General features: G+C 42.9%; 1 protein-coding gene across 7 annotated transcripts in view; it reads right to left on the bottom strand.

Annotated features, from left to right (window-relative positions):
• ep300b (E1A binding protein p300 b) overlaps positions 1–17,328 on the bottom strand; it is a 35,654-nt gene extending 18,326 nt beyond the window's left edge. For 3 of the 7 annotated variants that reach the window (XM_023273005.3, XM_023273006.3, XM_023273007.3), the window contains exons 1-16: positions 15,368–17,327; positions 12,775–13,382; positions 10,073–10,252; positions 7,049–7,349; positions 6,527–6,640; positions 6,104–6,346; positions 5,521–5,626; positions 5,260–5,388; positions 4,966–5,083; positions 4,663–4,846; positions 4,287–4,364; positions 3,620–3,696; positions 3,245–3,397; positions 2,123–2,635; positions 1,484–1,723; positions 1,162–1,351 (exon numbers count right to left, since the gene is read on the bottom strand). In XM_023273005.3, the coding sequence (XP_023128773.2) occupies positions 1,162–1,351; positions 1,484–1,723; positions 2,123–2,635; positions 3,245–3,397; positions 3,620–3,696; positions 4,287–4,364; positions 4,663–4,846; positions 4,966–5,083; positions 5,260–5,388; positions 5,521–5,626; positions 6,104–6,346; positions 6,527–6,640; positions 7,049–7,349; positions 10,073–10,252; positions 12,775–13,382; positions 15,368–15,461 (3,328 nt within the window). In that variant the 5' untranslated portion in view covers positions 15,462–17,327. Of the gene's footprint in view, positions 1–1,161; positions 1,352–1,483; positions 1,724–2,122; positions 2,636–3,244; positions 3,398–3,619; positions 3,697–4,286; positions 4,365–4,662; positions 4,847–4,965; positions 5,084–5,259; positions 5,389–5,520; positions 5,627–6,103; positions 6,347–6,526; positions 6,641–7,048; positions 7,350–10,072; positions 10,253–12,774; positions 13,383–15,367 lie in introns of all 7 variants that reach the window. The other 4 variants (XM_023273002.3, XM_023273003.3, XM_023273004.3 and 1 more) reach the window with 4 other exon arrangements.
• Positions 17,329–17,612: the final 284 nt, after the last annotated feature.

Genomic DNA, 17,612 nt, shown 5'->3' with positions numbered 1-17,612 from the left:
TACAAACTGCAAAGGAGCCTTTAAACGGATTGAGGATGGATGGACATGTTACCTCACTGACCGCATCGTTTAACAGCACGCATTACACACACCAAATAGACAGATGAAGTATTAGGGGCTAACCATTAACTCAGTAGGTGGCGCTGTGATGAGAGCTTCTACTTTCTTTCTGCTTCTCTGTTTACTTTTTGTTAAAACTGGAAAATAAAGCTCTCTAACTGTTTGCAAGCTTTTTTTGGACTGGAAATGAGACAGGCTTCTTCCATAAGATAATATGGCAATGTACAAGAGCATCATTGTGTAAAAAATTATTTTCCAGCTTTTATTTACATTTGAACAAAAAGTGGCATGCCCAAAATTGCCTACAGGTATGAATAATTTCGGGCTTAACTGTATGTTGTGAACTGGGGCTATATAAATACAATTTTATTGACTATATTACTTTCACTTAACATATTGAATAAATTATATAATAATATTGTTGTTGTAGTCTCTTCTAAAGACCCCCATCAGGTGAAAATGTTTTGTTTACCTTGTTGACATGCACATTTAGTGTTTTTAACAATGAAAGATATATCATGATTGAAATAAGCAGCCAACCCATGGCTGAATATTTGCAATTTGAAACTGCAGTGTACCAGTTGGTCACAAATGTGGTGCAGCTGTAAGGTAGGCTACAACAGACATACAGCCAGCTCTGCATTAGAGGATGCACCACCTTTCCTTGTTTTCAGAGACATCAAGCTCACTCAAGCCCATGTCCACCTTACACTGTGATAAACATTTTGACTGTAAGACCATGAAAAATACTGCATTTATAGTTAGTTTATTTTTAGAGATTCTGAATTTTATAATCAGGAAAACAGAATTGGAGTAATTGTCCATATTCTGTTTCAATACTTGTTTAGACCTGCAAAATACTAAAATCAAAATCCATACTTTTCCATAAAGCATAGCAACCCTGTGGAATTCATGTGTCAAGAGTAAACTCTAAGTGGAACATTTGCACAAATAATTTTGACTCCCAAAACAATTTTCTAAAGCACTTCTGTTGATGACTGTTTTTTCTCCTATTTGGGTTCTTTGGTTGCGCTATACACCCTCTACTATGCAGGTAGTAGTAGCGGTTAAATCAATAAAAAAAACAAACTTGAAACATACTTTTCTTCTTGCTCTGAGCGCTGGCTGGGGAGCTGTTGGTGGACGCTGACCCTGAACCCTCCTCTTCTTCTTTGGGCTCCTTCTTCACCTCTGGCTTTTTGTCTTCACTCGTTGCTACCGACGATGGCACAGAGGATGAAGATGTATCCATGGGCTCGCCTTTACACCCATCTCCAGATGGCTTCTTTATCTGAAAAGAAGATTTAGTTATCAGTTTTCTGCTTTTTTCATCAATAAAAATCTATGTACTACACCTAAAAAACTGCATGTAATTTAAACTCTTCAAGTCTGACATTATTTCAGACATTTCGAACAATCTTACCTCTGGTTTCTCCTCAATTTTCACGTCAGACTGACCCTTGCCCATCTTCCCCTTGCCCTCACTTTGGGTGTCAGCCCCTTCATCTTCCTCCTCCTGCTTCTTCACCTCCATTTTGATGTCTTCCTGGCTGGCAGCAGGGACATCTACTGGGGGAAGTTGGGAGTTGGGATCAGTGCTGCTGGTGACCGAGGCTGGAGAGGACACCTGACCATCTGCTGTCACAGAAGGCTTCGGAGACAGCTGAGGCAAAAAAAAAGAAGGAAAGATATGGACTGAGGTTTAGAAATGGCAAGTTATAATTTACAAATAGGACACACGCAATGAACTGTTAGGTTCCCACATTGCCTCATGATTTTTTTTAATCCGCTTCTTCAAATTCAAGTAATCTGAAGATCATACATTTATTTGCAAAAGCTAAGCATTCTTGATTTTTCATAGCCACAAACATTCTTTATTATTCATTTTTAAGCATTTTTCTTGTTTCCTGTCAGTACAAAAAAACCAAATGAACTGGACCTCTGTTTAAGCGCAGACCCAACGGCTTACAGAGTTGGAGTGATCAGGAAGCTCACAGCTTGTGGAGAAACCAGGCTGTGCTGGTGAAAGACTAAGCAAAGTAGTGAAAACATCTCTACTCACTGGAGTCTGCGGTAGCTGTAATGGCACATGAGCATTCTGGGTCGGCACCGAAGGCGTTTGACCTGCGGGTGGGCCTGAGGAAGCCACACCCCCAAGCGTCTGCTGTGGAAGCTGATTGGCTTTCTCAGAGTTCCCCGCCTGTCCTGATGGTAGCTGCTGCTGTGAGGGTTGTTGTTGTTGTTGTTGTTGCTGTGGGTGCTGTGGAGGGGGAAGCTGGGGTGTGCTGGGGGTCTGTGGCTGCGGGGTCTGAGAACCAGCTAACATGGGCGGTGTTTGATGGGGTTGAGGCGTTAAGCTGCGTGCTGGTGACGGGGAGTTTGTTCGGATTGGTGGGCAGTGAGTGAAGGAGTTAGGCTGGGTGGAGGATGGAGGCAGGTTGGGTAGAGGCCCAGCACCACTGGCATTAGCAGACCCCATACAGCCTCCAGGTGCTCCAGGACCTGGAGCTGAAGAGGCAGAGGGTGCTGCAGGGCTGCTGGCTGGGAGGGAAGGTGGCGTTGACATCTGGTTCTGCTACACGAGATAGGACACAAGACATATTTCTAATCACTTTCTTTGAAACTTAGAAAATACATTGTCAAATACAAGCACAGTCAGTCTTAAAATGTCTGAATGAAGCAGATTGTTCAGACAGTTACACAATATTCATCCCTTCCACCACTTCTTACAAAGCTCTGCTGTAGTAAAGACAACTGAAGAAAGCTATTCCTGCCCATACAATAATGCTATACAAGACATCCCTGTTCAAGGAGAGGAGACTTATCTTCTGAGGCTTGGCGCACTTTATTTTTCAAGGTGTCTTTGCAAGTTGAACTGTAATTTGAACTGTGAGTGTTATCTTATTCTAAACCTTTTTAAAATTCTATTCAGTGTCTTAATCTAGTACAGTACTTTTATGCGCTTTAAAAAAAAGTGTTCATAAAGCATTCTACATCTGTCTGTCTATTAATCTGTCTGCATATTGCTGCTCTGAGAGTTTGTCCTCTGACAATTATTCAGCAGATTTCCCCACATCCCACCAAAACAGAAGTCAGAATTTTATCATATCACTTATTCTAAGAACAAATTCTAATCCTCCTTTGCACTTAATCAGGTTACAAGGTGCTGTCACTCGATCCTTACCGGTGGCACGGCAGTCTGTGCTGCTGGTTGGTTCATGCCAACAGGACCAGAACCAAGTCCAGGACTGGACCCGGGAAACTGTCCTGGAGGAAGGTACTGGTTCTGTAACTGTGTGGCATTGGGCTGACCTAGTCTTGGGGCTCCCATACCCATCTGAAAACAAAACAACAAGGGACATGTGAAGTTTTCCATCATTTTATCTACAGTTGTTTTGCCTTTTGTGTTACCTTGCTTCACACCAATGACAGATTTTTCACAGTACATGGGTTAATCTTTTGGATGCCTGATAACCAATTTTGGAAAATCATTTATCTGTGACTTCCAACCATGAAGTTAAAACAACCCCAGCATAATTACAGAGACAGTGATACCAACCTGGTTCATTGGAGGGTTAAGAGGAAGAGGGGGCGTCGACCTCTGACCCATCCCCATCTGACCAAACTGGTTCATTCCTAAAAATGAAGGATGACAAATGAGAGGTAAGGAGAAAAAAATAACTTTTTGTAAATGGCTGTGGTTAGTATGGCTTGTATATTTTCAGCATACATTCACAGTTAAAACAGGTAGAAATGATTAGTATTTCCTGTTTGTTTTCAGCTGGCAGTGAATAAGTTTTGCACCAATAAGAACGTTTGTGCTTCTAGATTAGTTTAAATCAATTACATGTTGGTAGAAATTTAGTTGAAACTTTTTCTTAAAATGTTATAGCCCTGGTTCACACATATATGGAAGTGATGGTGGATACTAAAGACAACCATACAATTTACCTTCTGAACCCAAAGCAGTTTCTGTATGTGTTTATATTTAGTCACATTCTTCACTGCTCTTAAGTCCTGTATCTCTATGAAAAGAGCGCATCATGGCTAAAGGTAGAGAAAATTAGCTGAATTTGTATTTTAGAAAATATTTGCAAACAGTATGGATAACATTTCCTAAGTGCCAACAGGTGGCAGCTTGCTGATCCTCGTATTTAAAATTTCTGTAAGTCTAGCTCCTCAGCAAGCCTTTGTTTAAGTGTCATTTGTAATGACGAGAGACGTACCTGCTGGGTTCTGCATCCTGTTTGCCATCTGATTGGGCCCAGTTGGTCTTACCATGGACGGATCAGGATGAGGTCCATCTATTAGTTACAGAAGTAACAGATCTCGTTTTCAGGATCACAAAAAATAAATTCAAGAAAAATCTTCAACTTGTATTTAATCACATTATTCAAATGGTATATCATTAAGCACGTGCTATTTTCACACTTCAAAACTAAACAATTTCTTTATTTAATTTTTGAAAACTTCATTAGTGACTCTGCAGCTCAAAAAGTTAAGTATTTATTTTCATTATTGATATGCTCGCACTTTGTGTGACTGACTCTATGCACACACAGACAAGTGTGCAGTTGAGGTAACAGCACTATGTTTACTTACTAGGGGGTTGCCCTGGGGGCATGGGTGGCTGTCCAATGCTGGGAGGCCCCTGAGGGAGGCCTGAAGGAGCTATGCCCGGCTGGCCAGGCATCATGCCCTGCTTCTGGAGCCGCGTCCTCCTCTTTTCTTCCAGCTCCTTTTGGATTTTGTAGATCTTCTCTGCCAGCAGGTGGTAGTACTCTGCCTAAAAGGGACACAGTAGGAAAGAGGGAGGATGTTACAGGGTGCATTTCAACAGAGCATAACATAAATGCATTTATGACCACATTACATTACTTAATGATGGCAGTGTTGGTTTCTTACCCTACTGTTGGCTGACTCGTACATGTCCCCTTCTACTTTCCGAGCATAAGCCACCAAATTTTCCATCCGCCGGTCCTTTAGTGCAGCTGGGTCTGGAGTGGGGAAGATGGCCTGCACACTGCTCACACGCATGCACACACACACACACACACACACACATCTACAATTAACTTGAGGACAAAGACATCCCATTGCCATCCAGTGCTGAGAATGACCTGGTTTAAATTCGATTAAAATTAGTTCACTTCATTAGCTCAAATTTACTGGGGCAACTGCAGGACACAACAGACTCACAGCTTGTGGACAAGGTGGTTACGGAGGTCCTGCGTGATGTCTTCGTGCCAAGACTTCCTCATGCCTGCAGCAGAAGGTGGAGTGGCTGTGGGCATGGAGCCCAGGTTCCCTACACCATCATTCATCAAACTGAGGGAAACAACAGAGAAAAAGTTAAGATTTTAACCAAAGAACTAATTTAACTTTTTCAAAGTATGTTTTATGACAGAAGACTGGTTTAAGAAAAAGTGTACGGCTGCAACCAGTGAACAACAGTGCTACCTCTGTGCATTCATGCTGTTGTGCAACATGGCGTCTGGCAGTAGAGCGGACTGCTGGTTAGGAGGCTGCACCCCCACTCCACCATTCACTCCCATAGAGTTTCCTCCTGAGAAAAAAAAGGAGTTTAAAGAATACTGACTTTCACTGGGAAATACTGACAACAACATTTGTGCAATGAGCTTCCCATAACAAATATTAACTGATGCAGTGTCTACTTCAGATTTTCTTCTTTAGCAGGGTAGGAAATCATCGTAAATAATGTTAGCATACATTGAGACATTCAGTAACACTAAAATGTAAATCGTATTTGTTATTATCCATGAGTCAGCGGACAGCTGGAAAAGATTAAGGAGGCTATTGTAACACCAAAGATTGCCCAGAGTGTACAAAGACACTAAGTTACAGATGTATGTGATGTGATGACAACTGGGGCAGCTATATTCCCTGATGAGATGCACTTAAATGCTGTGAAAAATCAGCTATACTGTCACACGAGCAGGTAAGAATGAACCTCCATGGTCAATAGTTGTCCTAGTAAGTTATCATATAATGCGTAATATACACACTGGCATTGCAAACTAACCCAGGGTGTTTACGGTCCTCATCCCAGCCTGCCCCTGCAGCCCTTGGTTTGGCATGTTGGCCTGTGGTGACTGCTGTGGCATCTGGTTGCCCTGGTAAGTGAGGCCTAGTGCAGCGTAGGCCCTCTCTATGGAGCTGGGGTCAATCTGGTTGGGAGGGTTCAGGTTCGGGGTGTTGGACTGTCCACCTGGCGCCGCAGAACCTAAAGAGTTCACTAAACCCATCCCTGCACTGTTGACAAGAGCTGTGGTAAGGAGAACAAGAGAGAGAAGAGATAATTGGGAGAGAGAGAGATATCAAGGGATGAGTAACTAGCAAATAGTTGAATTTTAGACCAATTCAGATTATATGCAGTATTTTAATGACAGAAGCCATAAGAATGTATATTGCTCACACACATATAACTTGACTGCAAAACACTCACACTGCTGGTTCCTCTTGTCTCCAGCATTTTTCAGTGGCAGGCATACAGGACAGTCGTGTCGTGTGCAATTCTTCCAATGCGAGATGATCTGTCTGGATGAGGCACAGTGCGCCACTGAAGGAGAAGAGATATAAATGGAGAAAAGTTTGAGAAAGGGGAAGAGAAGTGAAAATGAGAGACAAGGTAGAGCAAGTGAAATAAAAGATTGCGACAGAGAGAAGGAGGGAGATGAATAATGAGACAAGGAGGAGAGAAAGCAAAAAGCAGATAGAAGGCAGAGACTGAGAAAGTTATTGTATGAGTCATGGAGACTCAATGACAGAAGGAGCAAGAAAAATTACAGCAGAACAGCCTGCTGAAGAGAGAATAACTCCTCCTGATAGAAAGCAAAAACCAACATACAGGAGCAAGCAAAAAGAAATAAGATTTCCTGCAGATATGTGACTACCTTAGACTGCCTAGTCTTCATGATATAAACTGCACGCCATAAAACCGGCAATTAGCACAATTCAACAGACTCACCCTGGCAGGACTTGCCAGCCTGGCAATGAGTCATGTGGTTGAGCACGTTCTTCATGGTGCGGCAGTGGGGCAGGTTGCACTGCCGCACTTCCCCGTTGGCTTGCTCCCTCCGTTGGCACTTGTGCGCGTGGAGCAAGAGGACCAGCTGCTGTTGAATCAGTTTCCGCTTCTCGGGGTCTGCAGTAGGGGGCGTCGCGCCGTGTCCTGCCCCTACGGCACTTAATCCAACCTGGGCCCCTCCCACTGCTGCTGCTCCACCGATGGCCGCGCTGCCAACAGCTCCAGGCTGCTGCTGCTGCGCCTTTGGATAGAAAGGAGTTTTAGGAAGAAGTATTTACAAAAATGCAAGCAGGTAGTATGGGGCCACTTCCAATTTGTTAACAGCTGGGGACCTAACAGTTAAGCATCCTTTATTTCCTAGATTCCCGAGAAAAATCCACTGTAGCAGTTATGTGTATAGCAAATAGAGTTGAACGCTGTGCAAAAACAAATATTGCAATTATTTTGACAGATATTGTAATTATGCTATGAGGTATATGCATAGTGGGAATTAAACTGTTCAATTTCTGTTCCACTGATAGGTACATAAAAAAGATGATGCGATTCTTTCCTGCAGTCTACCAAAAAGGATTGTTTCCTTATGTTTAGAGAACTGCAGACCGGGGCATCTCTGTAGCTCTACAATGCTTACTTTATAAAGATAAAGTATGTTGGGACACATTTAGATAGCGCTCTTGATCAAACTTCGGCATCAATAATATTTCAATTAGCTGATTCTCCGCAATAGTGACATGATATTGTTGCAGTATTACAAGGTTACAAGGTGTTCTTGATGTGCCAAAAGCATGTCTTATAGTTTATAAGTACTAAAAGTAAAAAGTAGGTACAGTTGTGAACAAAACTTTACATACCCTTGCAGCAAAAAAACATCATGTACTTTACTGCCCTTCATAGATTTATTATAGATCTTGAAATATGACATAACCTCTTTGGTCAAAAATACACATACAGCAGCCTGAATTATCAGTCATGGTGATCTAGACAACTGTGTTAAGAAATTTTTCTTAGTTTCACGGCCTCTGAACGTCTGAGTGACCACAATTAACTACAGTTGCTGACTTCTCTGAGCCAATTTAAAAAGGGCCAATTTGATAGACTTATTAGACTCAGCCAGAAATGCTACAAAGCTCAAAAAACTCAGCACAAATCCGAAAAAAAAGCAAATTACTGCATCTTAAGGCTCAACAAAAGTTTGGTGCTGGTTGCTTGAAAGAAAAGGCCTTCTGGATGAAAAGTCTGTAGTGTGACAGCAAAAAATGAACCTACAATGGGCCACTATGACCAGAAATGTGTTTAGAGGAGAGAAGTTGAGGCCTTTAACCCCAAAAACACCATTAAGCATTCTGGTGGTCGTATTTTGCTTTGGAACTGGTGCTGTACACAAAGTAAATAGAACAACGAAGAAGAAAGAATACCTTCACATTCTTCAGGAAAACCTAAAATGATCAGTCAGAAGGTTGAGTCTGGGATGCTGTTGGGTAGTACCACAAGACTATGACCCCAAACACATCACAAATGGTAAAGGAATGGCTAAATCAGGCTACAATTGAGGTTTTAGGCTGACTGAACATGTGGCTGAAGAAACAAGTCAGTGACAAAGAGCCAAAAATTTATTTAAACTGCACCAATTCTGTCAAGAAGAGTTGTCAAAAATACAACCAGATGCTTGTGGATGAGTAACAAAAGTGCTGATTTGAATGAAAATAGTCAAAAGACATTTACCAAAAAAGATTTTGTCATATAAGAGTCATAACAAATTTATGAAGGGAAGCAAACGCATTAGTATTTTATTTGTAACAAAGAAGCATGTGTTTCAATGATTCCTTCACAGAAAATTAAGAATTATAGGAGTCATTAAAAACTCAAGACCGCCACGATACACGTAATCTTCACCAGTGTATGCAAACTTTTGTTCACAACTGCATATGATCCAGCAATCACTAAACTATCCTGTAAAGAAAGCAGCAAAAAGTAATTTCAGAATTCTTCTTCCAGCTGTTCAGTAATTAAATAAAAGGAAAACTACATAAAGGATGAACAAACCCACTGGACAAAAGAAAATGCCTATGTGTAATTAAAGGCAAATAGCACGAAAGATATTAAATAACTTAAGAAAGTAATGCAACAATGTAGGTGACAGTGCTCTGCTGACTACAGATCATGTCTGCAGGCCAACGATAATTGAGGCCTGTGCCATTAATACTCCAGGATGCTGAACTTCCATTCAAATCATTACAGAGAACACAGCGGAGAAAAAAATGACACTGAATTCAGCCATTTACTTCATTAAGAACTTGGATTAAGTAGTGGGATTGCTGATTAGGGATGTTAATTATTTATAATTGCCAAGTGAATAATTTCTATTAATGATTTAATCAATTCAAATATATTAACTGATATGACAGAGGACAACAGATAGGCGTGTCAGAAAACTGTAGGTTTGCTGAACTACCTGGCTAATCCACCAGGTGGAGCCTCGTACTGTTTAATGAGGTGGAGTTACAGGTGTGTTTTCTGCCCACCTGTAGGGTTTTGTAAAACAAGCGGACCTCCCTACTGTCTAACTGCTGACTGTAGCCACATAAAGTTGTAAAGAGGTGTCTGGTAGGCTTAGTTAGCTACCTGAGGCTCCCACTAACTTTAAACTACGATTTTCAAAAGCTAACACAGGCTGTGAGCCGAGTATCGGTCTGCAAAGATGCTGCTGATGTTCAGGAGCAACATGACTCTGACTACATGTTTCCAACAACATTCAAAATACAGTGATGAAGTGCGCTGGCGAGGCTGTAGCAGTTAATACTTACAGATCTCCTGCATTGATCAAGTTTCTGCGACAGTATTTGCATCTGTTCCATATACTCAAGCTTGTTTGCTGTGTTTAATGCTTTGATAGGCTGGCATTTACTTTATCTGTTCATGACATTTCTAATGTAACTGGACAAAAAAGAACCGAAAAACTCCTACCATTCCAGGCATAGCTTGACCCGGTGGTGCCTTCTTGTCCATGTTGAACTGGGCAGCCATGTTGTTGGGCAGACCTGCCTTATTCTGGAGCTGCGGGCCCAGCCCTGCTCCAGGCAGTCCCTGGCCAGCAGACTGGCCGTACGGACCACCATAGGGGCCCGCATTGGCCATCATATTCATCTGAAGAATGATGAAGAAAAGCATGAGGTGAGTCAATAAGGAAAGGAGAGATGAAGATGAAAAGAAATAAAAGGTAAAATGATATCATCTTGATATCTTCGTGAGATTAAAAACAACAGTGTCAAATTGCATTAGATTGTTTGACAATTGCAAAGCCACTGAAAAATCAGCTATAGGAGTACAAAATGCAATCACCCTTGAAATACTACTAGTAATTTCTTCATCGTGGGTTTACATTCTGACCGTACAACTTTACTTTGCTCTCCACAATAAATTAATATCAGAGACATGATTTAATTGCCACCTTTTCAGGCATCTGACTAAACTGTTATTTATTTCAACAGTAGCAAATCAAATAAGACTTTAAAGCACAATAAGGACGACCCATTACTAGCAGCAACATGAAACGGATTGGTAACTGCTAGTTAGGGCTGGGCGATAAATCGATTTTATCGATTAATTCGAGTTTGTACTTAATGTCGATTTGTTTTTATGAAAATCGATTTTCTCATCAACATCCGCCACCAACGCCTTCCCGCTAGGCTCCCGTAGTTCAGAGTGCGCCCCCCTCCCCCCCGCACTCGATACACAAACAACATGGCGGCGAGCGGTGCAGATCTAAAGGTGCGTGTCCACTAGATGTGATTTTCCCACACGGCAACGCACCACATCTGAAAATGGCACGGACGGCGGTCACTAGCGGACCACAACATGGTCACATGACAGCGCTGAGCAACAGCAGGCCACTACGTGGTCACATGACCGAGCTTTCAGCTGGACAGTTCGGCAGACAAGTCGGATAAACACAGCGGCTCGGCGGCAAACTTTCCCTTTTATTTCAAAAACACGTCAGCGAAAAGTATTTCTGAAAGTATGTGAGGTGAAAAATAATCTGCAGCAGCTGAATCTGTCCTCGTTTTAGGTCACCGACGCCTAGTTTAGAAGTTTGAGGACAGTTTCACGATGCGTGGAATCTCCGCATGCTGCATGCAATTTGCATAAAGTAGAAGTCCAGTCTACTTTATGCAAATGAGCTGCAGCCCTCTCCAGGTAAACACACCGGATCACAGCTGGAAACGCACTGCAACCGGACCAGCATGCCACATGCGGCGCATTTCCAGCTGCGATCCGGTGTGTTTACCTGGAGAGGGCTGCAGCTCATTTGCATTAAGTAGACTGAACTCCAGCGTGCAGAGATTAGGTAGGGGATAAAAAAAATAAAAATCGGATAAATCGTGAATCGGGATTTTTTGTGAAAAAATCTGAGATTTTTTTTTAGGCCATATCGCCCAGCCCTACTACTAGTATGTCAAAAAGTGTCATTAAACTGTTCATCTATACTTTGGGAGTAAAAATTTAATTCACTGGGTTTAGTGAAGAACTAAAATGGTAGAATTTTCTACATAGCCTGAAAAATAAAACAAGGATAAAACTTGACATGATGTAAATCAAATTCTGTCATAAACACACACAGAACTAATCTACCGTTTCACGCAGTTGCAAAAATACCCAATTAAACCATTCAACATTAGTTTGCAGTACTGCCATCGCACCTTTAGAATAAATCAAAACTGTCATGTGGCATATTGACTTGTAAGGAGGTTAACCATTGATACCACAGAGCAAACTGTGATGCAGCTGCAAGTCCATCACATAACCACACTTTTAAGTGCACCTGCTCTGAAGAACTTATCTCAAGCAGTCTTACATGAGAAACTACTACTGATTGCTCAAATTGAAAAAAAAATCTCCTTTCCACCTTTTGTTTGAATGTTGTCTTTAATATAACAGAATGCACTGATAATTTAGAAAGAAGAACATATTTTTTTCTAACTGTAAAGGAATATATTAGTGCTTAAAATATCTTTATATTTGAAGAGAACTACACATTGCGTTCAGGCTAGCATTTGAAACATCAGTTCTCCAGAATGCGACCAAAATGGCTGCATATGCAACAGTTTTTCAAGAGTGTGGGAGTTCTCTTTTCACGTGGTCACATTTGTGCAAGTGTATGATGATTATCAGGCTGCTTTGGAGACGCTCCAGCTGCCATAGGTAGCAACTGTGATAGCTATTGTGGTTGAAAGTAGTGCTTTTTATTCAGAGTTGGCTCAGTCAGTCTCTCGCTGCCTAATGTGTGAAACTATCAATTTCACTGTGCTCTAAATTTAAAGCAATCTATTGCTAATTATTTAAAAAAAAAAAAAGATCTCAGTTGAGTCAGTTAACCAGAAAAAGCAGCTCATTACACTCAATCACAATATTATTAACAGCGATCACAATTTTAGCTTTGTACAATTAAGTGAACATGACCGAGTGTGGTACTGACGTTTAAAATGTGATTTGTTGGCTGAAAGTAAAAAAAGAGAGTCTGGAGCCTTGAGCATATTAGACTCAGTTAAAAACTACAGATGACTACAGCTGAGACTTTGCTGTAAAATAATTGCAAATGAAAATGTCAAATTCTGGCCAACAACCAGTAAATCAGAGATGCCCAGCCCTGCTGCTTTTAGTGTGCCTACCTTGTTCAGTGCTCCAGGTTGCTGTGGTCTCATCCCTGCCTGACCCCCGGCTCCCATTTGCTGACCCCCTTGCTGCTGCTGTAGGGTTTCAGCCAGAAGATTACTACTGTTACCCATGCCGGCACTGCCAGGGTAACCCATTCTAGGCGAGCCATTTACTACTTGTCCCCCCATCAGCCCTTGTTGCTGCTGTCCAGTGTTGCCCTTCTGGGCACCCATCATGGCTGCTGCCCGATTGATCGCTGCCACCCCTCCAACCATTCCAACCTGCTGCATTAGTCCCGGCTGCTGCTGGCCCTGGGGGGTCATCCCTTGAGGTCCACCAGTGGAGACACTGACACTCCCCATCATCCCCATTGAAGCCGCGGGTGGTGTACTATTGGAAGTAGGACCACCCTGCTGTGCTGGTGCTCCAGCACGCAGTAGCTCAGAGAGCTGCTTGTGTTTTGTAGCTGCATCCTGGCCACCTCCTACACCAATCCCTCCTCCAACCCCTCCAAGGCTGGTATGAAGTTGGCTGGCATCCCCTCCATTGGTCAGTCCCAGGTCCGAAGAACTGATAAGCTCATCTGGTAGGTCATGCTCTAGGTCAAAGAGTGAACCAAAATCTAGGCATGAAGGAACAGAAACAAATATCTTACACAGAAAATAAATTTCTTTCAGTTCATTAGCATCATTTTAAAAATTACCAATCTCACAGCCTATAGCAAGACATTCACTGCAGCAGCAGCTGTTGCATCTCACAGCTTGGGCTTCTCTCCTGGGCATCAGTTTGTGGTTTGGTGAGGTGCCATACATGGAGAGTGAATGCAGTGGGGACAGGGTGAGAAGCCGCAGAGGGGTAAACACTACAGTACCTTGTAGGTGTGTGTATTTGAGCTACAGGCGTGTACAAGAGTAGGAAACACAGAAAATATATGCATTGCAACAGGAGGCAAATTAAAGGCTAAGGGTCAGTAGAGTGTACTGAAATACATAAAATGACTATTTCCTTAAGCTAAACTTTAACCCAACACGACACTCACAAACCAACATTTTGTCTTAATAGGGCCCCATAAAAACACAAACTGCGTATCTGATTTTTACAATGGCTCGTGGCATACTGACAACGAATCTTTGCTGCTGCGTAGAAGACATTATGGACCAGTGATTGACTTAGAAACTAGCTGCAGCCCTTTCTGTCTTTACACTTCACCCTCTGTTCTCACTGCAGTAGCAGCCAAAGTAATGTAGGAATTTACACGGGGCTCAAGCCTAAAATTCACATTAATTACTTTCTAATGTAGGAATTGATGGTGTGGCCATCAGTCTTTGCATGGGTGACAATTTCAGTGTGTCTCAGCTTTATGATCTCTAAAAAAAATATTTGCAGATACACACACTATAAATGAAAGAGGAGAAATGTGTAAAAGAAATACCCTGATACTTAAACTCTCTGTGTTAGTAGAGTGCAACAAGAGGGAAATGGTGCCAAGATTTTATAGTTTCCTGCTCATTATGGGAAAATTAATTCGTTTGCAGTAGTAGCAATTTTCAAAATTAAGTTTCAGGGCATTCAAATGGTCCGCTTGTTTTATTTCAGTTGTTTTGAAAAGTTCCCTGCAGAAAGTGCAGCGCAGAGTCGCCGTGCAGTCAGACAATGGAAGGCGAACAAGAATGGGCTTCGTAGTAGTATCGTTAGCACAATTGAGAAACTACAAGCCTTTGAACAAAGGACGCCAAAGAAGCCATTTCAAAAGACTGTGACTGATTTAACATTCCGTGTAAACGCGGTAACAGTTAAAAGGTGAAACAAATACAACTTCGACAGGACAACGCTTTCCCCAACTAAATGAAGAGCTGAACAATAGCTAGCTTGTATACAATAGTTCACTAGAAGAAGAGTATCCTCACGGCTAACAACACGTTAAGTACAGTAAAATAAATCCTGACTATAGAGGTATTTTCTCCAAGTATGTATAGAGTTAGTATCGGGTGATAAAGTTGCCCTGGTGATTAAAAACATGTTCGCTAAACCATTAGTTATTTTCTTTGCTAGCCAGCTGAGCCGGTCCGCTGAGGTTCTCTGCTTAGCTAGTTAGCTAGCTCACTTGGTTACCGTTACTTTCTCTAAAGCTGGTTTGGAAATGCTACTCTAGCTCCGTGTTTATGGGATATCTGTGAAGCCTGCTTTTGCATGTGCACACACTCTCATCCCTCCGACTGAGCAAGTCGCAAAGTAGCTACACAACTTGAAGCAAACTGGGGTGACTCGACTCTTCCATTGTTTGGAGGTGTATCTTTGCAGTTGCTGCTAGTTAGCCTGTTGAGGCTAACGCATCAAAACAGAACTGCTGGAAAGTTGCTCCAGCCGCCAAGACCACACCATATTTCCTCCTTAGCGATCATAAATCTCAGATTATCACTTTTTAAAAACTGAGCTACAAATACATTCCTGTTTGCAAGCCATAATTGTGCAGCAGTTCAGTATCAGAGCAACTAAGTTAGTGTGCAACTCTGCAGGCACCTCCAAGCCTGACTACTGGTTTAACAACAGCACAACCAAAGCGTGTTTGTGTTTTATCCAGGTGAGCAATGCATGCAGTATATTTACCATTTCCATCACTGGCAGACACTGAGAGAGCTGGAGAGGACAGCTTGGGCCTCTTGGCTGAAGGCGGGCCGGACTCCAGGACATTATCGGCCATATTTTTGACGAAATAATAAAAAAAATAGCTGCAGATCCAAGGAGGGCAAATATATGTCCCTTATTTGCGTCTCCTAGTCCGTTTTAAGAAGTGTTTCTGATCGTTCCCCCACCGCTTGGGGGACGGTAGGGGAGAGGACAGCAATGTTGAACTCTCAGTCCTCCCTCTCTCGGTTTATTCCTCTCTGCAGATATCGGTCCCCCTCCCCTGTCGGAGATTTCGTTTCTTCACAGATTTGAACAGGAGGAGGTGGGAAGGTGGAGTCGGCAAAAAAGGCAAAAAGCGTGCGGCCCTCTGACAACCTCATGTAGCCTCTCCTGCGACAAAAAAACTGTCCCAAGATCCGTCTGCCGTGCCGCACTCAGTCCTGTCCGCCATAGTCGGCGGAGAAAATCCTTTATTTTCTAATTTGAAACGCTCCAGAGGCGTGTCTTGGGTGAGGAAAATGACAAGTGTGATCCGGAAAAAAACACAAGCCAGGAGTGTCCCCCTCTGTGATAACTTCAGGAGGCCGCTCTCTCATGCAACAGTTATGAGATTTACCATTTCTCTCACCTGAGCACACATCTCTGAGCTGGCAGTCGATCCGTTTCCAAAAGCACACATTTAAAAAAAAGGCAGCAGCAGTTTAAAATACAGTTTCTCAAGTGTAACACCGAGAAAAAGAAACTTGCATCGGCTGAGCAGTAAGTGAATAAACAGTGGAACACTGAACTTTAGCAGTTACTCACATAAAAACAAAGTCTGTTGCAGATGTGCATTTCCATGCATGACTTTCTTCTTTTGCATGTGCATGCTGACTGATTTGTGCACTTTAGTATTTGACCATGCAAGGCACTGGGTCAGAAAGACTCGTATTGCACAAATGAAATGTCTATAACCAAAAAAATAAAAAATCTCTGCTCTTGTGCAGTCTCTTCGCATGCATGCAGATTTTTTCCTCTTTTTTTCCACTTCTTGAGGGCAATCAGTGCAAATTGCCAATCAGCGGGCAGTCAGATTGATCCAATTAGTTCTATTTTGCAGAAAGAGGTTCCTCCTCTTGCTTCTTCTCCTTCTCGCCCGGTTTTGAAAAGCTCAGATGATGAAAAGCAGCGGCGCAGATATGCTCGAGAAAATAAACGTTTTTTTCGCCGCTCGGAAGGTGTCTTGGCCATGCAAACGAGAAAAGGAACCAAAAGCAGGAGCACGGCTAACGAGCGACGGGCGAATATGAGAGGAGAAATTGACGGTGGAGAAATTATGGCTCTTTTCGGAAGCTTCTGCTCGGCACAATAAATGTTGACACCCCCCCTTGTAAAATATTTTGGGGCTGACAAAATCCTTTCGTTGACTCTTTGTGATGGTGAATGCCCCCCTTCGTGTTGATCCTGGCAATTTTCCCCCTTCTCTTTAAACCCGTCTTTCTTTCCACCTCTCCCTTCTGCCCGGCAGCAATTTATTTATATAATTGTCTATGCGGGCTCTTTCCTTCCTCCGCGACGGACACATACTGATTTTTCATGTTGCTGTTTTCCCCGTACTCGCAGCTCTTTTCCTCGGTTATAGCACACAGCCCTCTTCCGCCTCTCCTCCTCCCCGTCTCCGCTCCGTAAAACACCCCCTTCCTTGGATTTTTCGAAGTATTTCCTTCTCATGCACATATATAAATATGTCACCGAGTCGCTTTTTCCCTCCGCGGACGTCTTATCTTCGTCGTGATGGTTCCTCTCCCCCGAAAACACGGCCACGGTTCGGCCACTCTTTCTTCCCCCGGCGGTTCCCGGAGCGGCTGCCGTCGGTAGCCGGAATCGCTCCTTCTCTCGGTTATCTCCTCCTGTTTCTGACAGTCTGTCCGCACAAACAAAATGGCGGCTTGTTGTTTCTACTCCTCTGATACGGGGGGAGGGTTTGAGGTACGGCAACATTAGGCGTGAAGGGGAGGAGGGAGGGGGGGAGGAGGGAGGGAGGGAGGGAAGGAAGAAGAGGGGAGGTTGTCTTCGTAAGTGTTCGGGAGTGTCCGGAAACCGTTTCCGTGCTGTGTCGGCGCTCCCCGAGTTCAATCTGCAGGGGACAGTGGTGCTCCACTTAATGTGGCTCGGTCACACACGGCAGCAATCAGTGCAGCAATGGACACATTAAGTAGCTGGATTTACCCAAAACGTTAGGGGT

The sequence above is a fragment of the Amphiprion ocellaris genome, chromosome 19 (genome assembly GCF_022539595.1).
Source record: "Amphiprion ocellaris isolate individual 3 ecotype Okinawa chromosome 19, ASM2253959v1, whole genome shotgun sequence".
Classification (NCBI taxonomy): domain Eukaryota; kingdom Metazoa; phylum Chordata; class Actinopteri; family Pomacentridae; genus Amphiprion; species Amphiprion ocellaris.
This window is presented reverse-complemented; position numbering and strand designations above follow the sequence as displayed.